The sequence below is a fragment of the Haliotis cracherodii genome, unplaced genomic scaffold, assembly GCF_022045235.1.
Source record: "Haliotis cracherodii isolate W230 unplaced genomic scaffold, xgHalCrac1.p SCAF_16, whole genome shotgun sequence".
In the NCBI taxonomy this organism is placed as follows: domain Eukaryota; kingdom Metazoa; phylum Mollusca; class Gastropoda; order Lepetellida; family Haliotidae; genus Haliotis; species Haliotis cracherodii.
Genome location: NW_027266271.1, coordinates 29,681,374 through 29,708,788, shown reverse-complemented (window position 1 = coordinate 29,708,788; position 27,415 = coordinate 29,681,374). Strand labels below are relative to the sequence as shown.

General features: G+C 43.4%; 1 protein-coding gene across 1 annotated transcript; it reads right to left on the bottom strand.

Annotated features, from left to right (window-relative positions):
* Positions 1–108: 108 nt before the first annotated feature.
* On the bottom strand, positions 109–22,699 carry LOC139463558 (tubulin delta chain-like). Its single transcript, XM_071244831.1, has 12 exons — positions 22,485–22,699; positions 20,753–20,848; positions 16,642–16,694; positions 15,485–15,563; positions 13,805–13,863; positions 12,761–12,902; positions 9,673–9,828; positions 9,374–9,469; positions 5,749–5,821; positions 4,967–5,111; positions 1,370–1,530; positions 109–761 (listed from the first exon to the last, which is right to left on the bottom strand). The coding sequence occupies exons 1-12, from the start codon at positions 22,577–22,579 to the stop codon at positions 693–695; spliced, it is 1,224 nt and encodes a 407-aa protein (XP_071100932.1). The 5' UTR covers positions 22,580–22,699; the 3' UTR covers positions 109–692.
* Between the last annotated feature and the right edge of the window lie 4,716 nt (positions 22,700–27,415).

Below are 27,415 nucleotides of genomic sequence, written 5' to 3'. Positions count from 1 at the left end.
AATTCAAAGCCAAAAGTCATGTAAAACATTTTCAAAGTGATAAAAAAGCATTACAAGTTTATTCAGAAGTATTGGCAGAAATACAGATACTTTTATCTATGTACATTATTTACAGGATTACTACAGTGTATCAGAGTCCATTTGATTTAATTTCACCAAACTTTACCTTCCATAAATACATTGCCTATCCATCAACAAAAAAATCTCCATTGTTGCAACCCATTCCCCATTGTTGACACCCCACTCTCCATTGTGCCATCCACACCCCATTGTTGCCATCAGCTCCCTATTGTTGCCAGCCACTCCCCATTGTTGCAATCGGCTCAGCCATTGTGCCCAGGCACTCCCCATTGTTGCCATCGGCTCCTCCATTGTGGCCAGCCACTTCTCATTGTTGCCATCGGCACCCCCCTTGTCCCCAGCCACTCCCCATTGTGCCTAGCCTCTCCCCATTGTGCCTAGCCTCTCCCCATTGTTGCCATTGGCACTCCCATTGATGTGATCCACTCCCCATTGACATCCACTCCCCATTTTTGACATCCACTCCCCATTGTGACCAGCCACTCCCCATTGTGACCATGCACTCCCCATTGTGACCAGCCAGTCCCCATTGTAATTCCAATCATACAGCAAGACATGTCAGGTCATCCATTATGCCAGTACGGCTTCCATTAGTGACCCAGTAGGTCTGGTCAGGACAAAGCTGCTTTGTAATCGTCTATCACTGCTGACAAAGTTTCAAACGCTGCCTCAAATGTATCCTGAAAGTTAAAAAACATAATTGTATTGGGACAATCCCCCACTTGTCTCACAAATCCCATCTATTTATCTAGAAATGACATCTGTATAGGATTGGCTTTGTCTGCAATATATTCCAGCTGTATCATAGAGGCCTGAAAATATACTGGAAACACAGACCAGTGGGTGACAGCATGAGCAATGATACAGGCCATCAATAGGACAGCACATTTAACCACCTGGGCCCCGTTCCAAAAAGCGATCTTAGCGCCACAACTGTCGTCAGTCAGTGTTAAAGAATGGGAGTTATGATCGACTTAGTGCGAAGATCTCTTTGTGGAACTGGGCCCTGCTCCTCACTGGCAGACTCTCACTCCAAGCAGTGGTTCTGGCAACATAGTCTGTATCAAGATGTTCCACACATTCCAGAACACTGATAATCTACATTCGCTTTCCTCACACAAGGCAAGCACCTGTTGGTGGACCCAAGCCTTGTGGAAGAAAAGGTGATGGATGGAAAGATGGTGATAGGGATGAACAAACACCGGGAGATCTGCGTGCAGACTACTGTAGAAATGCTGCTACAAGAGGCACAGTTTCCAATATAGCAGTTGTCAAAGTAACAGCTCACCGTGGAGACGCCATATCGGTCGTACCAGTGCAGGTAGGCTCCCGCCTCAAACATGACCTTCGACCTCTCCAGGACTGTCTCAAGGTAATCCACGACAGACCCGTAGTTGGCAGCGATAGTGATTGAGGAGGAGTCTCGAGGTCCGAGCGCATTTCTTCTCGCTAGGACAGAAGCATTATGCAAAATAACATCACCAGTTATATTCCATGTAGCTATTGTTTTCTATGGACTGATTAAATTAGATTTGAAGATACGGAATAATGGTTTTAAATACATATAACACGGCTCTCTGAACACCATATTCACAAAATTCAGATATGAATCTTAGAAATGCAACTTTCTTATGTGACCATAACACTGTTTTTATTTTTTCTCGTACAAACACCAAACACTCGTTTTGACCAATGGCTGTACCAAACAGTGGATGGAGCAAATCAAGACACTCCACCACAGAGTGACCACACAATTCTGTAAATGTTGTGATCCCTGACCCTGTCAATATACTCCTCGGCAAAATGTGGAGAAACAATCACACACTCTTCCCGAGACAAGAGAGTCAGCTAGCCTTAAGTCTTGTTTCCACCCTTACCACATCAAGCCCACTTTCCTGTGCTAAATATGATTGGACTATCGCACATATCGATAGTTTTTTATATAGGCTAGTGGTCACGCTTGCCTCGGGAAGACGTAGAAACTAGGCTTTGATATAGGCTAGTGGTCACGTCTGCCTCGGGAAGACGTAGAAACTAGGCTTTGATATAGGCTAGTGGACACGCTTGCCTCTGGAAGACGTAGAAACTAGGCTTGGATATAGGCTAGTGGACACGCTTGCCTCGGGAAGATGTAGAAACTAGGCTTTGATATAGGCTAGTGGACACGTTTGCCTTGGGAAGACGTAGAAACTAGGCTTTGATGTAGGCAAGTGGGCACGCTTGCCTCGGGAAGACGTAGAAACTAGGCTTTGATATAGGCTAGTGGACACGCTTGCCTCGGGAAGACGTAGAGACTAGGCTTTGATATAGGCTAGTGGACACGCTTGCCTCGGGAAGATCATCAAGTAAATATGATACCCCCTGCCCTATCACCCACACTGCAGAGCTGGTTCCTGTAGAACACGGGTGCCTGTCAGCCTCCATTACACCACATGCTTTATATTTATATGGTTGGGTTTGCTGTTTTGAAACGTAGTGAGGAGAAGAAAGAATGGCAGTTACAGGATATTTGCACAATGTGAATGACCCATATGAAAAGTTAAAATGTCTATTAACAGTACAATCATATTATGTATATATTCTATTCCGCATCAAGTGTTTTGAATATGTGTTCAAATAATTGGCATATTTATTCACAGTTGTGCACATTAAGTTTGTCAGATATTTCATTGCCAACAGAAACAGTGACAATATTACACAAAGTACATAAATAATAACAGCACAACAAACAATGACAGTATATGTGGACGAATGGGGGTTGAAACATTGGTTTGTAAGTAAACACTCTAAAAGATTAATATGTGCATTGTTTTAAAATGCTTAAATTTTACCAAGGTAAAGTACACACACAGGAGACCAGGGCCCACTTGCACAGAACAATCTTAGTTACAATCGATCTTAGGCCGCTACAATTAACTTTACAATCACCATACAATTGTCCTATTCCACTTGCACAAACCGATCTTAGCGCGATTGTAAGACGGCTTGGAGTTAAGATCGCGATCTTAAGGATTTACAATAATTGTAGCGCTAAGATCGCTTTGTGCAAGTGGACCCAGGAGATTTACAGACTGTAGACATCAAGTACAGGTACACAAGAGACAAATCACATATGAGCCAAATATCACTTTCTTATTTTATGAGCTGTATCTCAATATATTGAAGAATGTTTTCTTTCATATTTGTAATTAGTTAGTGTTAGTAGTCTGTTAAACCAGATAGTGAATCAGGATACTTAGTAACCTACATCCTCATCGTGGGTCAAGAAATGGGGAAACCTTGGTTGTGTATTGTAACCTGATACAATCTGTGGCTAGTTCCATACTGGGAGGAATTTCTGGAGGGTGGAGGTGTCATACAAATTACTGGATAACACTTTTTTTATTTTTTGAGATCTTAACAGATAGCGACTTTTCTTGCTCTTGGCCTAGGACTAAATACTCTGAGCAAGCAGAACTTCTGCAACAGTCTGCAACTTCATTTTCAGAACACTGCAACATCTGGACAACTCAAAACTGATGTTGTGTCTGAACAAAGCTTCCTCAAGTGTGAGTGAGTGAGTGAGTGAGTGAGTTTTGTTTTACGCAGCAGTTAAAATATGCCAGCCATCTCAAGTGGCCTGTAAACAGCTGAGTGAGTGAGTGAGTTTTGTTTTACGCAGCAGTTAAAATATGCCAGCCATATCAGGTGGCCTGTAAACAACTGAGTGAGTGAGTGAGTTTTGTTTTACGCAGCAGTTAAAATATGCCAGCCATCTCAGGTGGCCTGTAAACAACTGAGTGAGTGAGTGAGTTTTGTTTTACGCAGCAGTTAAAATATGCCAGCCATCTCAAGTGGCCTGTAAACAGCTGAGTGAGTGAGTGAGTTTTGTTTTACGCAGCAGTTAAAATATGCCAGCCATATCAGGTGGCCTGTAAACAACTGAGTGAGTGAGTGAGTTTTGTTTTACGCAGCAGTTAAAATATGCCAGCCATCTCAGGTGGCCTGTAAACAACTGAGTGAGTGAGTGAGTTTTGTTTTACGCAGCAGTTAAAATATGCCAGCCATCTCAAGTGGCCTGTAAACAGCTGAGTGAGTGAGTGAGTTTTGTTTTACGCAGCAGTTAAAATATGCCAGCCATATCAGGTGGCCTGTAAACAACTGAGTGAGTGAGTGAGTTTTACGCCGCAGATCACCAGGCACGCCAGTGGTTGACAGCCATCCTAGCCTCATCAGAGTAACACCTTCATGTAACAAAGCGTCACTAAAAGAACTCACTCACTCACTCTTGATACAAGCATGTGGTACAGTGTTACTGGGTGTTCCCCCTTGTTGCAGTGAGGAACCATCAGCCAGGTCACGCATTGTGACCAACCAATCCTCAATTTGGTGGGCTGAAACAAGCAGCATGGGGTTTTGGAACCCCCACGATGTCCTGATTACAAGAATGGAGTTTGGATAACATTATTAGCTCAGAAGTCTACTGGCATGGCTTCCACACCATAGGAATGGACCAAGTCCCCTGAAGGTCACCTGACCAGAAGTCTATAGGCATGTTTTCTTTTCCAAACCACACCATAGGACAGGTACCTAGTTCTGCTGAAGCTCACCTGACCTGAGATCTACAGTCACAAGTTTCCAGGCCACACAGCTATAGGACCTCATCTCGTCCTCTTAAGCTCACCTAACCTGAGATCTACAGACACAGGGTTCCGGGCCACACAGCTATAGGACCTCATCTTGTCCTCTGAAGCTCACCTAACCTGAGATCTACAGACACAGGGTTCCGGGCCACACAGCTATAGGACCTCATCTTGTCCTCTGAAGCTCACCTAACCTGAGATCTACAGACACAGGGTTCCGGGCCACACAGCTATAGGACCTGATCTCAACCTTTGAAGCTCACCTGACCAGTAATCAACAGGCATAGGGTTCCACGCCACACAACTGTAGGAGGACTTGATCTTGTCCTCAACCCCTCGCTTCATGGCTGCCAGGAAACTTTGGGAGCTGTCACCTCGACCCACCACAAGGTTGGCTACACTCTTAAACTTGCACCATCAGGAAAATGACAGCTTTAATATAGAAACACCCTAATTTGTGCGACCCAATATGAAGTGCAATTCAACAGTTATAATGAACTATGATGGTGGTATGATGGGATACAATGACACGTATCAACAAAGTCAGTGAGCCTGACCACCTGATCCCGTTACGACAAGCATAGTCGCCTCTTACAGCAAGCATGGGTTGCTGAAGACCTATTCCAATCCGGATCTTCACAGGTGCCGACCTTGGTCTGTCAGCACCAGTCTTCAAGAACATCTGTTATGTCCATCACTTCGGTCTGTCCTCCAACATTCAGCTGACACACCGTGCATAACTGATATACTGAGACATACTCACATCCTTATATTCTTCTGCCCACCCTTTACAAAGGAGTGAGTGAGTGAGTATGGTTTTACGCCGCTTTTAGCAATATTCCAGCAATATCACGGCAGGGGACACCAGAAATGGGCTTCACACATTGTACCCATGTCGGGAATCGAACCCGGGTCTTCGGGGTGACGAGCGAACGCTTTAACCACTTGGCTACCCGACCACCCCCTTTACAGAGGACAGAACTAAGTGTAACCTGTGCATGGACTGCAGGGAGCCTCCTGGAGCTCCATATTGTGTGAAGGATACAGGCTTCCCGTGTGTGTTGTAGCGCTGGAGGGAGTGGAGGGTCTGAGTCGCCAGTCCGTCCCAGCCCACCTTGCTGCACACAGAACAACATAGCTCACTCACAGGGAAATACAGGCAACAGTCACATAGGACATAAACCTACTGATGTGTTTTGAAGTTTGATGTAGTCCCACTGTAGAGTAGATACCTCGTATTTTAATTTGGAACCAAACGCAAAGGTCCCCTATCTAAGAACATTCTGAAAAGGGGTCACAGGTAGTTTTATATGTACAAATATTACTCAAGTTCAAAATTAAAATACCCATAGTCTTAACTAGTTCAAAATAAGTGTTCAAAACACATAGTCTTTCAAAAAGAAGTTGACAAATACCCCCCAAACTTAGTCCAAAGAGAGATGTTTTAATTCTACTATTTATTTACGTTAGTGTTATTAGTAAGTCAGCAATTACCAGAAATTGCAAAGTTTTTGAAGCAAAAGGATACCTCATTTTAACCAATCAGAATCAAGCATTCTTCAATGTCATGGTAGAATAAAACATTAACACTAATGTCAAAACTTCAAGACTCAGGGGGTCCCTAGACTCAAGTACTACAGGACATACAAGATCAAGTACACAGGGTCAGCCTGGAGACTTACTTTGGAACACTGATTAATAACAGAGAATGGTTTAACGTGTACATCAGAACAGGGACACAATTACGTATATATACTACTCAAAAGAAGTTTAAGATCACCAATTTTTTCAAATGACTATAGTTAATCTGTCATGGATGGTGGGTATTGCAACATGCACCCTTCCAATTGTTGGTGCTGTTTAACTTGTTTTGAGTAGTATATATGATGTACAGATCACATGTATGAGTGAGTGTTGCCGGTGTCAGCACTATTCCATCTATGTGACAGTGGTGTAAATAATCAGATCACATGTATGAGTGAGTGTTGCCGGTGTCAGCGCTATTCCATCTATATGACAGTGGTGTAAATAATCAGATCACATGTATGAGTGAGTGTTGCCAGTGTCAGCACTATTCCATCTATGTGACAGTGGTGTAAATAATCAGATCACATGTATGAGTGAGTGTTGCCAGTGTCAGCACTATTCCATCTATGTGACAGTGGTGTATGTAAATAATCAGATCACATGTATGAGTGAGTGTTGCCGGTGTCAGCACTATTCCATCTATGTGACAGTGGTGTAAATAATCAGATCACATGTATGAGTGAGTGTTGCCAGTGTCAGCACTATTCCATCTATGTGACAGTGGTGTAAATAATCAGATCACATGTATGAGTGAGTGTTGCTGGTGTCAGCACTATTACATCAATATGACAGTGGTGTAAATAATCAGATCACATGTATGAGTGAGTGTTGCTGGTGTCAGCGCTATTACATCAATATTACAGTGGTGTAAATAATCAGATCACATGTATGAGTGAGTGTTGCCGGTGTCAGCACTATTCCATCTATGTGACAGTGGTGTAAATAATCAGATCACATGTATGAGTGAGTGTTGCTGGTGTCAGCACTATTACATCAATATGACAGTGGTGTAAATAATCAGATCACATGTATGAGTGAGTGTTGCCAGTGTCAGCACTATTACATCTATGTGACAGTGGTGTAAATAATCAGATCACATGTATGAGTGAGTGTTGCTGGTGTCAGCGCTATTACATCAATATGACAGTGGTGTAAATAATCAGATCACATGTATGAGTGAGTGTTGCCGGTGTCAGCACTATTCCATCTATGTGACAGTGGTGTAAATAATCAGATCACATGTATGAGTGAGTGTTGCTGGTGTCAGCACTATTCCATCTATATGACAGTGGTGTAAATAATCAGATCACATGTATGAGTGAGTGTTGCTGGTGTCAGCACTAGTCCATCTATGTGACAGTGGTGTAAATAATCAGATCACATGTATGAGTGAGTGTTGCTGGTGTCAGCACTATTCCATCTATGTGACAGTGGTGTAAATAATCAGATCACATGTATGAGTGAGTGTTGCTGGTGTCAGCACTAGTCCATCTAAGTGACAGTGGTGTAAATAATCAGATCACATGTATGAGTGAGTGTTGCTGGTGTCAGCACTATTCCATCTATGTGACAGTGGTGTAAATAATCAGATCACATGTATGAGTGAGTGTTGCTGGTGTCAGCACTAGTCCATCTATGTGACAGTGGTGTAAATAATCAGATCACATGTATGAGTGAGTGTTGCTGGTGTCAGCACTAGTCCATCTATGTGACAGTGGTGTAAATAATCAGATCACATGTATGAGTGAGTGTTGCTGGTGTCAGCACTATTCCATCTATGTGACAGTGGTGTAAATAATCAGATCACATGTATGAGTGAGTGTTGCTGGTGTCAGCACTATTCCATCTATGTGACAGTGGTGTTAATAATCAGATCACATGTATGAGTGAGTGTTGCTGGTGTCAGCACTAGTCCATCTATGTGACAGTGGTGTAAATAATCAGATCACATGTATGAGTGAGTGTTGCCGGTGTCAGCACTATTCCATCTATGTGACAGTGGTGTAAATAATCAGATCACATGTATGAGTGAGTGTTGCTGGTGTCAGCACTATTCCATCTATGTGACAGTGGTGTTAATAATCAGATCACATGTATGAGTGAGTGTTGCTGGTGTCAGCACTAGTCCATCTATGTGACAGTGGTGTAAATAATCAGATCACATGTATGAGTGAGTGTTGCCGGTGTCAGCACTATTCCATCTATGTGACAGTGGTGTAAATAATCAGATCACATGTATGAGTGAGTGTTGCTGGTGTCAGCACTATTCCATCTATATGACAGTGGTGTAAATAATGAGATAAAGACAGGAACACTGTCAACATCGTGTAACTTTATAGCAATGATCCATGCCATCCCAATAGGATGATAGTCAGTCAGGTCACACTTCCTAAACACCCAATCCTCACTTTAGATGGCCCTTACAGAAACCCAGGGATCATGGGAAACTTAGGACCTGTTTTCTCTCGGAAACCTGGAGGATCATGGGAAACTTAGGACCTGTTTTCTCTTGGAAACCTGGAGGATCATGGGAAACTTAGGACCTGTTTTCTCTCGGAAACCTGGAGGATCATGGGAAACTTAGGGCCAGTTTTCTCTTGGAAACCTAGAGGATCATGGGAAATTTAGAGCTTGTTTTCTCTCGGAAACCCAGAGGATCATGGGAAACTCAGGACCTATTTTCTCTCGGAAACCTGGAGGATCATGGGAAACTTAGGACCTGTTTCCTCGTGGAAACCTGGAGGATCATGGGAAACTTAGGACCTGTTTTCTCTTGGAAACCTGGAGGATCATGGGAAACTTAGGACCTGTTTTCTCTCGGAAACCTGGAGGATCATGGGAAACTTAGGGCCAGTTTTCTCTTGGAAACCTAGAGGATCATGGGAAATTTAGAGCTTGTTTTCTCTCGGAAACCCAGAGGATCATGGGAAACTCAGGACCTATTTTCTCTCGGAAACCTGGAGGATCAGGGGAAACTTAGGACCTGTTTTCTCTCGGAAACCTAGTGGATAACAGTAAACCTTGGGAATGCTCAGCAGGAAGATGGCGTATCAGTATTTACTTCGAATTGTGCAGACACTGACCTTCTTGCGTGTTGTAGAATGTGAATAAACTTGAGTGATGGCATTGGGCATAATGTCCGCACCATATCCCAGGGTTCCATGCCTGTGCTGAAGCCACTAATAATGAAATGTCCAATTAAACATTCATAGGTTTTTTTTCAAAATGAAAATGCTGAAGTGTAGCTTGGATTAAAAACATTATGTTGAGTAATTGTGACATTTATATTGACAGTAGTTTGGTGTAAAATTCATTTTTAAGTTGAATTATATGAATGAATGGAAACGTTTAATGACATGAAGGGGAGACAACTGTGTACAACCTGCTGGGAGTAAGCGACTCTGTCGGCAGGAACACGCCACACAGGCTGTTTGCAATGCTCTGATTCATGGCACTGAATGAGACACTTTTCTCATTTCTCTTTTGAAGCTTCCGCAAAATCTCATCATTATGCATTAGAACCACACCATCAGTGTACCTGGAATTATATACCGAGAGTTGTAGTGCTGTACCTGTGTAGATGGGAGAGAGAGAGAGAGAGAGAGAGAGGTGTAGTGTGCCTGTGTAGATGGAGAGAGAGAGAGAGAGAGAGAGAGAGAGAGAGAGAGAGAGAGAGAGAGGGAGAGAGGTGTAGTGTGTCTGTGTAGATGGGAGAGAGAGAGAGAGAGAGAGAGAGAGAGAGAGTGTAGTGTGCCTGTGTAGATGGGAGAGAGAGAGAGAGAGAGAGAGAGAGAGAGAGAGAGAGAGAGAGAAAGAGGTGTAGTGTGTCTGTGTCGATGGGAGAGAGAGAGTGAGAGAGAGAGAGGTGTAGTGTGTCTGTGTAGATGGGAGAGAGAGAGAGAAAGAGAGAGAGAGAGAGAGAGAGAGAGAGAGAGAGAGAGAAAGAGAGAGGTGTAGTGTGTCTGTGTAGATGGGAGAGAGAGAGAGAGAGAGAGAGAGAGAGAGAGGTGTAGTGTACCTGTGTAGATGGGAGAGAGAGAGACAAGAGAGAGAGAGAGGTGTAGTGTGCCTGTGTAGATGGGTGAGAGAGAGAGAGTTGTTGTAGTGTGTCTGTGTAGATGGGAGAGAGAGTTGTTGTAGTGTGCCTGTGTAGATGGGAGAGAGGGTTGTTGTAGTGTGTCTGTGTAGATGGGAGAGAGAGAGAGAGAAGAGTGAGAGAGAGTTGTTGTGTGTCTGTGTAGATGGGATGGGAGAGAGAGTTGTTGTAGTGTGCCTGTGTAGATGGGAGAGAGAGTTGTTGTAGTGTGTCTGTGTAGATGGGAGAGAGAGAGAAAGAAGAGAGAGAGAGAGTTGTTGTGTGTCTGTGTAGATGGGAGAGAGAGTTGTTGTAGTGTGTCTGTGTAGATGGGAGAGAGCCAGAGAGAAGAGAGAGAGAGAGAGTTGTTTTGTGTCTGTGTAGATGGGAGAGAGAATTGTTGTAGTGTGTCTGTGTAGATGGGAGAGAGAGTTGTTGTAGTGTGTCTGTGTAGATGGGAGAGAGAGAGAGAGAGAAGAGAGAGAGAGAGTTGTTGTGTGTCTGTGTAGATGGGAGAGAGAGTTGTTGTAGTGTGCCTGTGTAGATGTGAGAGAGAGTTGTTGTAGTGTGTCTGTGTAGATGGGAGAGAGAGAGAGAGAAGAGAGAGAGAGAGTTGTTGTAGTGTGCCTGTGTAGATGGGAGAGAGAGTTGTTGTAGTGTGTCTGTGTAGATGGGAGAGAGAGTTGTTGTAGTGTGCCTGTGTAGATGAGAGAGAGTTGTTGTAGTGTGTCTGTGTAGATGGGAGAGAGAGAGAGAGAAGAGAGAGAGAGAGTTGTTGTGTGTCTGTGTAGATGGGAGAGAGAGTTGTTGTAGTGTGCCTGTGTAGATGTGAGAGAGAGTTGTTGTAGTGTGTCTGTGTAGATGGGAGAGAGAGAGAGAAGAGAGAGAGGGAGTTGTTGTGTGCCTGTGTAGATGGGAGAGAGAGTTGTTGTAGTGTGCCTGTGTAGATGGGAGAGAGAGAGAGAAGAGAGAGAGAGAGAGAGTTGTTGTGTGTCTGTGTAGATGGGAGAGAGAGTTGTTGTTATGTGTCTGTGTAGATGGGAGAGAGAGAGAGAAGAGAGAGAGAGTTGTTGTGTGCCTGTGTAGATGGGAGAGAGAGTTGTTGTAGTGTGCCTGTGTAGATGGGAGAGAGAGAGAGAGAAGAGAGAGAGAGTTGTTGTGTGCCTGTGTAGATGGGAGAGAGAGTTGTTGTAGTGTGCCTGTGTAGATGGGAGAGAGAGAGAAGAGAGAGAGAGAGAGAGGTGTAGTGTGTCTGTGTAGATGGGAGAGAGAGAGAGAGAAGAGAGAGAGAGAGTTGTTGTAGTGTGCCTGTGTTGATGGGAGAGAGAGAGTTGTTGTAGTGTGCCTGTGTTGATGGGAGAGAGAGAGTTGTTGTAGTGTGCCTGTGTAGATGGGAGAGAGAGAGGGAGAAGAGAGAGAGAGAGAGAGGTGTAGTGTGCCTGTGTAGATGGGAGAGAGAGATAGAGAAGAGAGAGAGAGAGAGAGTTGTTGTTGTTGTGTACCTGTGTAGATGGGAGAGAGAGTTGTTGTGTGCCTGTGTAGATGGAAGAGAGGGAGAGAAGAGAGAGAGAGAGTTGTGTGTCTGTGTAGATGGGAGAGAGAGAGAGGTGTAGTGTGCCTGTGTAGATGGGAGAGAGAGAGAGTTGTTGTGTGCCTGTGTAGATGGGAGAGAGCCAGAGAGAAGAGATAGAGAGAGTTGTTGTGTGCCTGTGTAGATGGGAGAGAGAGAGAGAGAAGAGACAGAGAGACTTGTTGTGTGCCTGTGTAGCTGGGAGAGAGAGACAGAGAGAAGAGAGACAGACAGTTGTTGTGTGCCTGTGTAGATGGGAGAGAGAGAGAGAGAAGAGAGAGAGAAAGTTGTTGTGTGCCTCTGTAGATGGGAGAGAGAGAGAGAAGAGAGAGAGAGTTGTTGTGTGCTTGTGTAGATGGGAGAGAGAGAGAGAGAAGAGAGAGAGAGAGTTGCTGTGTGCCTGTGTAGATGGGAGAGAGAGAGAGAGAGTTGTTGTGTGTCTGTGTAGATGGGAGAGAGAGTTGTTGTGTGCCTGTGTAGATGGGAGAGAGAGAGAGGTGTAGTGTACCTGTGTAGATGGGAGAGAGAGTGAGTTGTTGTGTGCCTGTGTAGATGGGAGAGAGAGAGAGAGAGAGAAGAGAGAGTTGTAGTGTATCTGTGTAGATGGGAGAGAGAGAGAGAGAGGTGTAGTGTACCTGTGTAGATGGGAGAGAGAGAGAGAGAAGAGAGAGAGAGAGTTGTGTGCCTGTGTAGATGGGAGAGAGAGAGAGAGAGAGGTGTAGTGTGCCTGTGTAGATGGGAGAGAGAGAGAGTTGTGTGCCTGTGTAGATGGGAGAGAGAGAGAGTTGTGTGCCTGTGTAGATGGGAGAGAGAGTTGTAGTGTACCTGTGTAGATGGGAGAGAGTGAGGAGAGAGTTGTAGTGCTGTAGGGGACTCTCTCCACTGACACACGGAGCAATGGCGCAGGACATTAAATAGTTCATCGGGTACTCCTCACGGATCAGCTCGCACAGCCGGGAGCCAAGGCCTACAACATATTGACCCTCACACGTTACAGTGCACACACAGGACCTTTCATGAGTTTTCTATGTGAGATATATCAGAATAAAAGATGAATGAGATTTCTATAGTAGCAAGCAGCAATCAGATTTGTTTTAAATTAGTTTTGTATGGCAATGCAGATCTCTCAATAACTGAAAATCAATGTATATTTAATGCTGTTCTCCATCATTCAAAAAGATTCAATACTTTGTAAAAACTTACATATGCCGACATCACCTACCTGACCCCACACTCAGACTGTGCACCACCCCCATCACACATGCCGATGTCACCAACCTCACCCCACACTCAGACTGTGCACCACCCCCATCACACATGCCGATGTCACCTACCTGACCCCCTCTCAGACTGTGCACCACCCCCATCACACATACTGACGTCACCAACCTGACCCCGACTCAGACTGTGCATCACCCACATCACACATGCCGTCACCTACCTGACCCTGTTCCCCCACTAAGAGTGTGCACCACTCCCATCACATATACTGGCGTCACTTACCTGACCCCCTACTCAGACTGTGCATCACCCACATCACACATGCCAACGTCACCTAACTGACCCTATTCCCCCATTCAGACTGTGCACCACCCCCATCACACATACTGACGTCACTTACCTGACCCGGTGCCCCCACTCAGACTGTACACCACCCCCATCACACATACTGATGTCACTTACCTGACCCTGTGCCCCCACTCAGACTGTGCACCACCCCCATCACACATACTGACGTCACTTACCTGACCCTATTCCCCCATTCAGACTGTGCACCACCCCCATCACACATACTGATGTCACTTACCTGACCCTGTGCCCCCACTCAGACTGTGCACCACCCCCATCACACATACTGATGTCACTTACCTGACCCTGTGCCCCCACTCAGACTGTGCATAAGCACCACCCCCATGTGGTGGTCGCACCTGAGGAGGAAAGAGTCATGTTCAATACAACTGTCTGAGGCAAGGGAGTTAACTGACTATAAAAGTCCAGTTTCCACCCTCGCTAAACTTGGCTGGGATTTCATGGCTCGATCGTTTGTACGAAAAACTTGCCTTATACACAGCGATATACATCTTCCCGAGGCAAGAGAGTTAACTGACTTTAAAAGTCCAGTTTCCACCCTTGCCGAACTAGGCTGGTATTATGGAGTTACATTTTGGTTGGACTAACGAGTCCATGCATAGTCCAATCAAAATCGCGCAACGAAATCGAAATCCGGTTCGTAAACTGTCGTGCAGATTTCGGTCGATCGCAGGATTTGCAAAATATGCACACCACCAACTCCTTGTCAACAGATATTTTCCAAACCTTTTCATGTTTTTAATCAAGGTGCTCGCGTGATTTGATGCACTTCGCAATGTAAGACCCGTTTTATCACAATATAGATCTTGATTATCGATCAGATCATCTTGACTGGGCGCCGCCAATTTGTTTGAAACAAATGCATGTGATGGAATCGGATTGGTCCATAGGAAAGGCTCAGAAGGGACATAACTGATAATAACCATTGATGGCGCTACGATCGAGCCAAGGAATTCCAGTCTAGTTCGGCAAGGTGGAAATTGGACTTTTATAGTCAGTTAACTCTCTTGCCTCTGGAAGATGAGCGATATACGGTACATCAAATCACTGGAGCACCGTGAATAAAATTGTGAAAAGAGTTGGAAAAATATCTGTTTAAGTCGAGTTGGCATGCAAATCCTGCAATCCATGGGATGACATACAGAGGAGTACAGAGGCAATAGGGAGCAGTGAATACTTCACAGGTACTCTGCTTTATGCACACACATTTTTAGTCAGCTACAGAGGCAGTGTGTAAGTAAAGTCTAACACCACTTCTGGAAACATTCCAGCAATATCGCAGCTGGGGACACCAGAAATCACATATTGTACCCACGTGGGGAACTGAACCCCGGCTCACAGCTTGACGAGCAAGCACCTTAACCACACAGCTACCCCACCACCCCAGTCAGCTCATGAAACGAGACCGCAGAAGGTCACAATTCACGGAAGGCAACTCACCTTAACTCAGTGCATCCTACAACTGCCTGACATTGAAGCAACGGGTAGAGCCATGTGGAGGCCGAGGACCATGGGAGAAACACTGCCCTTGACAATGATGTAACAGGATCACTCAGTGGTCAGTGCACCCACTGCCATCCTCTCCCCGAGAGCAGACTTGATTCGCAGGTTAAAATACACTACTCTGCAAAGCATCTACAGGACTCTGATGTATTGACCTTGGTGTGAGCATGGTTTCTATAATAATACAGGCGCCATGTGCACATGTGCTATATCAACATCCGTCTGACAGGGGCGGTCGGGTAGCCTCGTGGTTAATGCGTTCGCTCATCACGTCGAAGACCTGGGTTCACTTCCCGACATGGGTACAATGCGTGAAGCCCATTTCCGGTGTCCCCAGACGTGATATTGCTGGAATATTGCTAAAAGCGGCGAAAGCCATACTCACTCACTCACTCCGTCTAACATGATTGATATCTGATCACCCAGTGCCAACGTTTCAATGGGCTGACTCCGTACCTTTCCACTTCTTTCCTCAGACACTCCATAGCATCATCGGTCAGATGGTCGTCACCTGTAGACTGAACACCATGGTATCCTGAGGAAAAGACGAAATACCATTGTGCTGCGTGGCAAGTTGATGTACTAAACGTTTATTTCCGATGATTGTTAATGGCAGCTGATTGGGGCGTTTGTAAAATCTCAAGCTTTAATAGTGGTCTGCAACAACCTGAGTTATCTACCTTTGCAAACTGGAGTTATGACCTTGAGTTATTTTTGAAACTGGGATGTATTACCTGCTTCATGAGGTAAGTTTCTAGAAGGCTGGCTGCACTCATATAAGAGCTAGGAGAGGTTGATTTGAAGCCTTCTACAACCTGACATCCATTTAATCTACTCGCTCTGTGCAGACGGAATACCTACTGGAAAACATGGGCTTATTGCCTGCTTCAAACACTGTTTCCTGGATTGCAGATTGGACCACCTGCCTCGTTCAAGACATTCGACGGTGACACATTCTGAACATCTGAGTGCAGAGACTTTTCGTAAAACAGCCTGTTACAGAGCTCCAGATAAGCTGTGTATCTGCATGAAATACGCATCAGAAATGCAAAAATATGCAGTAAAATAAAATCCAAGCGTATCAAATACGCAATGAACATTACAGATACGCTACAAAAATAAAACTTGTGCATATCATTAAAATATTGTGAAGTAAGCCTGCGTATTCGATTAGCAAATCAGCAACATATTTTGAAATTATAAACGGGCATTCCGTCAACCTTGCCAAACTCCACGATGACACTTACATCATGATCATTTGCCATCACACTTTCTTGTGGAAGTATCGTGGTATTTTTGAGTCCTATAAAGCTCTCGAACCCACACGACACAAGTTTGCAGGGACAAGATGAATAGTGTTTTTAAATATTTAACTTAAATACCCACGTGTAAAAACTAGTGGGTAACAGAAATTTGAATACCCAGATAGAATTACTGATACCCAATGATTTTAGAATGCATGGGTAAAATACCCACAACACCAAAAGCTTATCTGGAGCTCTGCTGTTAGTTACTGTTGCTGCCACTGACACTGCTGGCCACAAGACAAGCAGGCCATGACATCCGCTCCCTCAGGTATTTATTTGACAAGTAACTTTTGAACTGCTCCTTACCAAGGGCCCAGTTCGATCCTCTTCCTCGCTTTCCTGCACACACATTCTTCTCTCTACAAAACAACGTCATGGTTACCATGGTTACTCTCAAACTTATGCATGGCTTGTCGGACATTCGCATACAGCATGGGTGGATCCAGCATTTTTTAAACGGTGGGACCACTCTCACCCCACAACCACTACCCTCTTGTATGTATCAGAGATATCGGGGTTAGGAAAATAAGATTTGTCTTTATGGGAATTGTGGTCACTAATGTGTCCCCAAAAGGTCAACATGATAAGACGTTCTGATTTCAATAATGAAAGGACCCTGTGTTGTCCCATCATGGATTATTGGACATGATAAAAAGTGTACATCATGCAGTACAGAGGGTCTAAAATACCAGTCACAACATCAAACTGAACCCAAGAAATCTTGATTTAATATATTTTATTTAGAACATGACCAGACAGATTGGCGATGGGTTATGGGATCCCATCTCTGTCCTGGTGTTGTTTCTATGGAGAGGACTATTTGATCAATGATAGTGGGATCCCGTCTCCTTCCTGGTGTTGTTTCTATGGAGAGGACTATTTGATCAATGATAGTGGGATCCCGTCTCCTTCCTGGTGTTGTTTCTATGGAGATAACTATTTGATCAAAGATAGTGGGATCCCATCTCCTTCCTGGTGTTGTTTCTATGGAGATAACTATTTGATCAATGATAGTGGGATCCCGTCTCCTTCCTGGTGTTGTTTCTATGGAGAGGACTATTTGATCAATGATAGTGGGATCCCGTCTCCTTCCTGGTGTTGTTTCTATGGAGATAACTATTTGATCAAAGATAGTGGGATCCCATCTCCTTCCTGGTGTTGTTTCTATGGAGATAACTATTTGATCAAAGATAGTGGGATCCCGTCTCCTTCCTGGTGTTGTTTCTATGGAGATAACTATTTGATCAAAGATAGTGGGATCCCGTCTCCTTCCTGGTGTTGTTTCTATGGAGAGGACTATTTGATCAATGAAAGTGGGATCCCGTCTCCTTCCTGGTGTTGTTTCTATGGAGAGGACTATTTGATCAAAGATAGTGGGATCCCGTCTCCTTCCTGGTGTTGTTTCTATGGAGAGGACTATTTGATCAATGATAGTGGGATCCCGTCTCCTTCCTGGTGTTGTTTCTATGGAGATAACTATTTGATCAAAGATAGTGGGATCCCATCTCCTTCCTGGTGTTGTTTCTATGGAGATAACTATTTGATCAAAGATAGTGGGATCCCGTCTCCTTCCTGGTGTTGTTTCTATGGAGATAACTATTTGATCAAAGATAGTGGGATCCCGTCTCCTTCCTGGTGTTGTTTCTATGGAGAGGACTATTTGATCAATGAAAGTGGGATCCCGTCTCCTTCCTGGTGTTGTTTCTATGGAGAGGACTATTTGATCAAAGATAGTGGGATCCCATCTCTGTCCTGGTGTTGTTTCTATGGAGAGGACTATTTGATCAATGATAGTGGGATCCCGTCTCCTTCCTGGTGTTGTTTCTATGGAGAGGACTATTTGATCAATGATAGTGGGATCCTGTCTCCTTCCTGGTGTTGTTTCTATGGAGAGGACTATTTGATAGTTAAAACCCCCATAAAATTATTTTTAAAATGAAATGTACACCTTCAGATTTCTGAGACAGGGATGTGGAAATATGAAAATTGTGAACTTGTCCCTGGGGGAGTAAACAGAATATATTCACTTGTTCTAAACGAATGACGTTTTATCACAAAATTTGTCCACTGATGAAAAATGAAAATCATACGTTGAGTAGCTAGTGCGGCCTGCCATGAATTCCTACCATACGTAAAGCCATATTCATGCTATTTGTTACTTGATACCATGGTTACCGTCTGTTAAATGTTACGGTTGTCAGTGGAGAACTGCAGCTGATTGTTTTTTGTCAAGCAATCCCTAGTAACGAGTTTGGCAAGTACAGCATTGATTTCCTCAGAACTGCTTGTGGTAACACTGACATGGTAACTGCAGGTACAAACTAACTACTATAATCCTGAGCTGAGGTGAAATGGGGTTTAACGTGGCGTCCAAAATTATTGCACTCATATAGCGACGTGCATGCACGTGTGTGTGTGTGTGGCTGCTTGTACTAGTCCGGACTGATGCCAATTTATAGTGTTGGCACACTGAGATACCATGCTGCAGTTTAACATGAATACCCAAGCCTTCCTTCCATCCTATCCAAACCAGTCCTTGTTTTAGCCCCTTATTGCTCCTTTTGGTATGACGTGGCTGTTGATCAAACCCTTGACCTTCTGCTCTCTGGGCAGATGCTCTACCACTGGACCACAGAGGCGGTTACTTATGAAGATAAATACGCCAGAAAAAACATCCACGTTTTAGCAAGTACTCATCCATTAAGACCTGACCAATCGAAATGTTGGAACACTGGTAGGTTATCACTTATGGATGCCATATCCCAACACCATCTCTTCACAAATTACCCATCAATTAGGAAATAATTATTATTCTTCAAAAGAATATTTTTCACAATTTCTGCAAACATGTCTTAGATGTTACAATAACATAAATGTTATTTTCTGGTGTAGAAGACAAAGCTATACACTGTCAGTGCTCTATCAGTAACCATGGTAACTGCAAGTTTACAGGGAGTGAGTGAATGTTGTTTAATGCTGCAGGGAGCAATATTTCAGGACATCAAAACAGTCAGTTAACAACAGAACCATGGGTAGGTAAACCTGATCAGGCCTCAACGTTTAAATTTTTACCAAGTAGCCATATGACTACAAGTATGTTTTTCCAGGTAGCCAGTGGTAGAATCAAAAAGTCAAGTCAATATTGTAGGTAGCCAAAAGCATTTGAAATTATCTTTTATCAAATAACTGTTATATGTACAAGTCATAGTATTAGTCTTGGAATTGTATATTGGTTGAAACTGTTTTTGAGTTTTGTTATTTGTGACTCGAACAATGATGCAATTTATGTTAGTAGATTATACACGTATATCCTTGCTTATCCAATAAACTATCACCTAAAATAAATTACTAATTACATTAATATTTATGTATTTCAGTTCATTGTTGACTTTAGGAGAAATTATTTGTGAGTACAACTAGTAGCAGACATGTTTATTTTGGTGTCTAAATATGTGTAGCAATAGAATTTAGTCACCAGAAGATATTTTTCAAGGTAGTCATTTGGCTACCTCTGAATTTTAGACAGTGGTCAAATTGAAATATAGGTCGCATTGGCGACTGTCTTAGTCGCAAATCTGAGGCCTGCTAATGTTGCAGCGGAGGAAACTTACATGTTTAGTCCACTAGTCCTCATAATGAGAACATATAGCAAAACCCTTACAAATGGCAAGTTTCTACTAGTCCTTATGATACCTTAACTATTGGGCATTTTTGCAAGGACTACAGGACTAGTGCCAATTACTATCACCGTGTTGTTAGCAAGAGCAATACTCCATGACCTTGGGGTCTGATAAGACACAAGCAGCTGCTTCAGAGATATATCTTGGATCCCAAACTAAGAGCCTTGCAAGCAAACGTAACCCAGTGTTAACCAAGAGTAGCCTCCCTTACCCCAGTGTACCTTCCTCCAACTCCAGCAGGGCGAGCAGACAACAAACATGGAGTCACAGTATTTTTAAGCCTTACTCTATAGTCATTATTTCTGCTTTTAATGTTGGTTCTGTGAATGAAATGGGAAAAAATTGTAATTTTATTAAAATTGGAATATTTTAGAAGTTCCTATGTTCTCAAATTCATGGGCCTCTTAACATTGCTTTACACTGTATATTAACATTATTTAACACTGTATATTAAAATTACTTAACACTGTATATTAACATTACATTCAATAATGTAAAACTAAGCAATAAAGCTTGTGCCACTTCATAGGCAGTGATAACATAGAAGTACAATTGAACCCGAACAAGCCATCACATAAGATATGACTATATCATCATGAATTTGAATTGGGAACATTTTAATTCCAATTTAGTAATTCTTACTGACATTTGCTGCAGACTAGGGGCCAAATAAGGCCTCTGAGCAGGTCTAGCTAAACCCCTGTTGTTACAATAGGAATTTACTTATCTGCTCTCACCTCACATTCATTGACCTTGTCAGACTCCATATGACCTTGGGTTCACTATCGACATGGACCGAGCGCTGGATGCCATTGTGGTCCACAAAGGTGTGACTGCAGATCAAGGCAATACATTTTTCAAATCACAAACGTAACATTAATAAAGACTAAGTAAGGATAAGATTAATGGATGAACAACTTCTTAATTACAATTAAGAGAGACGTTTCGGTGTACATGGTGTAGGTTCTAACACCGTTATCAAGCAATCAAGCACTTTCCGTGTGCGACATACATGTGCAGTCGGAAAGCGCATGTTAAATCTCCAATATAAGTAAGTACACCTAAAAAACAAAAACAGAAATTATGTGAATACCAAACTCACAATAGATATTTGTACCCTACTCACACACAGTCCCAAAGAGGTGAGGTGAGGTGAAATTGGGTTTAACGTCGCGTCCAAGATTATTGCACTTATATAGTGACGTGCATGTACGTGTGTGTGTTTGTGTGGCTGCTTGTACTAGTCCGGAATGATGCCGATTTATAGTGCTAGCCCAATGAGATACCATGTCGCAGTTTAACATGAATACCCCACTCAGACACAGTATACTGACTCCGAGCCGACCAGTCCTTGTTTTAGCCCCTTAATGCCGAGCGCCAGACAGGGTAACAACAAGTACCATCTTTTAACGTCTTTTGGTATGACGCAGCCATGGATCAAACCCCGGACCTTCCGCTCTCCGGACAGATGCTCTACCACTAGACCACGGTGGCGGTGTGTCCCAAAGAGGGACAGGTCAGACGAAATTGCATAGGCAGAAAGCGACCTTTTAAACACTTATTTCAACAACAACACACCTAAACGTTGCTCTTAGTTGTAAAATAGAGGTTGTTCATCCATAAATCTTATCCTTAATTAGAACTCAAACTTCTAAATGCCTATCAAAGAAGAAATAAATAAACACTTGTAGCCTTTGGATCCACTTCCTTTCATTAGGGTTGTTAACCATTCATAATACATGTTATGTAGCCCAATATTGCTTGTTTAACTGTCACACCACACTCAGCACTAGTTCCGCTATCTGATGGGGTGGCCATTAAATACTTGTGTCTGGACCAGACAATCCAGTGATCCAATCCAGCATCAATCTACACAGTTGGGATACGATGACAATCGTCACATGCATCAACCAAGTCAGTCAGCCTGACCACATGATCCATTTAGTCCCCTGTTAATTACGCGAGCATAAATTGCTAGCGGACTTTTATCTTATCAGAAATCGCCATGGGTTATGACAGAGAGTGAGTGAGTGAGTATGGTTTTACGCCGATTTTAGCAATATTCCAGCAATATCACGGCGGGGGACACCAGAAATGGGCTTCCCACATTGTACCCATGTCGGGAATCGAACCCGGGTATTCGGCGTGACGATCGAACGCTTTAACCACTAGGCTACCCGACCGCCCCGGGTTATGATAGCATAATATAGGGCAGATATATACTTTACTGATCGCCATCCTTGATAACTACCCTAACAGACCACTAACTCTAATTGCCTTAAAAGTTGCTTGATCGGAGAGGGGATCCAAAGGATAATAGGAAAAAGGTAATTTAACCAACCCCAACCCTAACACAACTAATTCTAAGGAACGAGGAGGCACGCGAGATCTCTGAAGCGACATCCACTGCATGAGCTGTGCCTGGTTAACTTCATTATTGCCATTATCTAAAAAATGTCATTTCAGTACCTGTCATTGACACTTTGGTCTTTGATCACCGTCTTCCAGAATGACCGACCAGTCTGATTTCCGCACTGACCAACATGCAAAAACACGGTGGACATTTTGAAATTACTCTGAGATAACCCAAATACGGTCTCATTGCGTCACATAGAAGTAAGACGTGAGTCTATATTCATGCTAAGGAAATGTTTCTCATCAAATAGAAATATTTTGTTGACATCTTGTGATCGAATTTTGTGGAACTAATTGAGAAGTTATTATTAAATTCGGATATCATTTATATAAAACAAATGTTTATTTTCAAATATGAAACATTGGTCATGATATTTTGTAAACAAAGTTAATAAATAATGTGCAACTTTTCGTTTATACTTGAGATGACCTAGACATGAGATACTGCAATTATTGTTGTCAGTAATAATTCTTGAAACGGAGTGGTCCCTACAAACTCCTCGCAGCGATAGTAGAACTCGCTTTAGGCTAATTTCGAACAGAGAATAAAAACACAATGTTAGGAGTTCCAGTACATCGCATCGCATGGCAAACCTCATGTACAGTCTGCAGCAGTTTCCATTTTATTATAACAAATTGTAACAATGTTTCAAATTACTTGAAACAAACCCACAATATACTAAACATAAATAAATAGATATAGAAGTTTGATGTATTCGGACCACACAAGACAAAATGATCTTTGTATGATTCATAATGAAACAGATAAAATGGAAGGTTTCATGATGAGATTAATTGCGACAGCAACAGGTCAAATAAAAGAACAACTCTTTGTCGCAGATGAACACATTGCGCCATTATATTCCCCGTCAGTTAGATTGCTGGTTTTCTCCATCTCCAAGTTTCTCTGCACATTTTTTTTTTTTTATCAGTTATGGTAATTAAGTGTTTTCATTGCAGTATTTGGTTTGACGGAGCACGAGAGTACTGCCGGAAATGCTAGAAATGCTTTTCTGGGTTCATGTAATAAATACGAATCACAGGGCTATGAAAATAGCATATAGCAACATAACACAAATCTACCTAGTCTAGCTAATCCTAACTGACAATGTGAGGTGAGGTGAAATGGGGTTTAACGTCGCGTCCAAGATTATTGCACTTATATAGCGACGTGCATGTACATGTGTGTGTTTGTGTGGCTGCTTGTACTAGTCCGGACTGATGCAGATTTATAGTGCTAGCTCACAGAGAGACACCATGCCGCAGTTTAACATGAATACCCCACTCAGACACAGTATACTGACTCCGAATCGACCAGTCCTTGTTTTAGCCCCTTAATGGTGAGCGCCACACAGGGTAACAACAAGTACCATTTTTTATCGTCTGTACCAGACAATCCAGTGATTGACAACATGAGCATCAATCCACGCAATTGGGATCGATGACATGCATCAACCAAGTCAGCGAGCCTGACCACCCGATCCCGTTAGTCGCCTCTTACGACAAGCATTCGCGCCTTTTCCGGCAAGCATGGGTTGCTTAAGACCTATTCTACCCCGGATCTTCACAGTCCTGAAAGTCCGACAACTTGTAGTCCAGATCACGTACTTTGTGTACCCCTCTGACAAGCGTAACTTGGCACGGCTCCCACGACCGAAGGCTATACACACACGCTGACATTTAGAAAGTGAACAAATGTAACAAATGTTTGGATAAATTGTAATAACAATTTCTTTGTAATGTTAAAGATTCTAGTCCCATCCGGGTCTTGAACCCACGTCATTTTGCTATTTTCTATGACGTACATCTAGAATTGTTTTCCAACTGACTTTGTTTTGTACGGGTGAGATGTTTTATGAAGACTACATCATAATTAATACAACGGAGTGGCATGCGCATATTTCATTAGTCCGTCTCAGACTTCCCTCTTTCGACAGAATAAATCTGAAATTGCTGTTTCGTTCAAATTTCTCTCCGGGAAAAGTGTCGACAGGACTCATTGTGGCTGACCTACATTTGTACTTCAAACCACAAGTAGGTAGATCGGTAGTTGCTAGATATTTCAATAGCATCGGTCCTAGAAATATTTCATCTTGTTTTAAGGGTCAAAAAGCTTTCTTCTATCATTTCCGGTCGTACTAAAGCGTGCCAAACACGTTTTGACGCTTTGCCGCACATAGTGACATGTGATATGACGTCGACTTCTGTGTGATCACGTGACTCTGACTTACAGAGTTGTGAATGTGAGCCAGGAGTTGGGGAGAGTATAGGCCATAGACGGGGACCTGGACGTCAGGAACTACCCCCCGGGCACCATGCATGCACCCCTCCCCTTATACCCGGTAATCTATTAAGTGTAGCTGGGCGTATATAGCAAGATACATACACTGACAACCGTAGTTTTAAATCTCTCCAATTTAAAAACCACAAAGGATAGACGCATGAGGTAAAATGTACTAAAAAGATCAAGATCTCAACGAAATCCACATTAAAAATGACAGTCTTACAGCATCCGATATTGGCATGACTCCCGAATTGAGGTGGGGTAGCAAAATCAAGCTCTCAACGTAATGAACACAGGGCACACATATCTAAAATCGCTCAAGTTCAATGACACGTCACATTTATAGCGTCCCCGACATCAGGTGGGATATTTCGCCATTCCTCTTGGAGGGCCTGGATCAGTTCTTGTCGGTTGGCTGGAGGATGTTGTCGCTGTCGAACACGACGATCCATGACATTCCAGAGGTGTTCTATGGGGGACATGCAGGCCACGGCAACACGTTGACGTTGTTGGTTGCAAGGAAGTTTAGAGGGCTTTTTGAGGTCTGGAGTTGCCATGCTGATAAAGCACACTTCTTGGCAGCTGTTGTAGAAATTGTAGGACAATCGGACGAAGAATGTCATCCATGAAACGCTGAGCTGTCAAATGTCCATTAACGATGACCAGTGATGTTGTCTGCTGCCCGCAAATTCCTCAGCACGCCGTAACACCCCTTTCCACCACACGGCACGACCTTCTTAACATGCCCCCGTTCGTTCTCCCCATCAGCTCTGTGCAGACAGAATCGGCTTTCATATGTGAACACGACCCTCTGCCAGTCACGTCGATGCCAACGACGTACAATCCGGGCCCATCTCGATCTCTGACGACGATGTTGTGCTGTCAATAACTGTCCTCTGTAAGATCTCTAAGCCCTAATTCCTTGAGCCCCGAGTCGCCTGGTCTTTGTCTTTCGACTAACCACATACCCTAAAGCATGCGTCGCTGATGACGTCACTGTCAGGAATCGATTCCGGAAATGCAAACGCATGTGCCGGTCTTCATTGGGCGTAGTTACCCTGGGTCTGCCTGTTCTTGGTCTTTCTAATGTATGCCCGGTCTGTCTGTGAATTGTGCATCAGGTTAGTTACAGCAACATTTTTATACCATTATTGCACGTGTTGTTTCGGCTGCCCAAGCGGCACGTGTATTTAACTTTTTTCGCATTTTCTTGAACAAATTCGCCGTGGACGTGTATCACTTTCTGCATAGAGCTTTGTTGTGGTTTTGCATTGATTTAGTTTGAACTTGTGTCTTAAATTGTGGCAATTCTATTTTTAAAGTGGTAAAGTTTATTTTGGCCGTCAGTTTATATGGCCTTTAAGAGATAATTATATGCAAGCCACAATCACCCCTGGCGACAACACAATCTGATTCAGTTTTTTGGGGGTGAGTTAATGTAGGACATGTTCATCAATAATATTACATCTGAACAGTCAAACCTATCGGCAGTGTTACTTTCCATACATGCTCCACTGCGGCCATGCACTCCATGTATCATGTTCACTCCAGAGACAAGATCGTGGGGGTGTGGCGTCCCAACCGGGGGTGGTGATCATCAGGAAGGGAGAAGATCTTTGAATCTGTATCGTGTTCTTGTCTTGATTGAATTGTGTAAATGAATACATAAAATACAGCCTAACCTCACTGTCTCGAACTCTGATGAGTCGAATTCCTGGTTGTGTCGAACCCAGAGTCCGGTCCAGGGTATGTCTGATAGTAATAAGGTTTAGTCGGATGTGCAGACATTAGACATTTCCGCCAATTGAACACCTTTGGGATATTCTGGGTCAAAGGGTTCGTAACCGACCTTGGGGTTTCCAGAATTTACAACACCTTGGACAGGCCTTACAAGAAGCATGGCGAAGGATGCCACGGGAGACATTCCGGCGTTTGATATCCAGTATACCCAGAAGATGTTGTACCTGCATCGATACAGTAGAGGCATGGACCAAACATATTGACTTGTATATGTGATATAAGGCATATAACATCATCATTTGTTTATATACAACATGCATATCTGTAACATGATCATATATAACACGCATACATATCACATGATCATCTACAACGTGCACGTATATAGCATGCATGTGTATAGGTGAGGTGAAATGGGATTTAACGTCGCGCATTTATATAGCATGCACGTGTGTGTGTGTGTATGTGTGTGTGTGTGTGTGTGTGTGTGTGTGTGTGTGGCTGTTTGTACTAGTTCGGACTAATGCCGATTTTATAGTGCTCGCCTACTGAGATACCATGCCGCAGTTTAACATGAATACCCCACTCAGACACAGTATGCTGACTCCGAGCCGACCAGTCCTTGTTTTAGCCCCTTAATGCCGAGCGCCAGACAGGGTAACAACAAGTACCATCTTTCAGAGTCTTTTGGTATGACGCGGCCGAAGATCGAACCCCAGACCTTCCGCTCTCCGGGCGGACGCTCTACCACTACACCACGGACGCGGTCTGTACATATATAACATGCGTAGGAGTTGTAAGTACAACATAAAACATTGTATAATATATAATAATCAGTTAACAGTATTTATTAAACAATAACAAGACTATTCACTTGAAACTGTCAGTGGTTACCTGAAAGTATGTACAGTCAAACATGATAACTTTATTTTAATCGTGTACAGTCTCCTATAGCTACCCG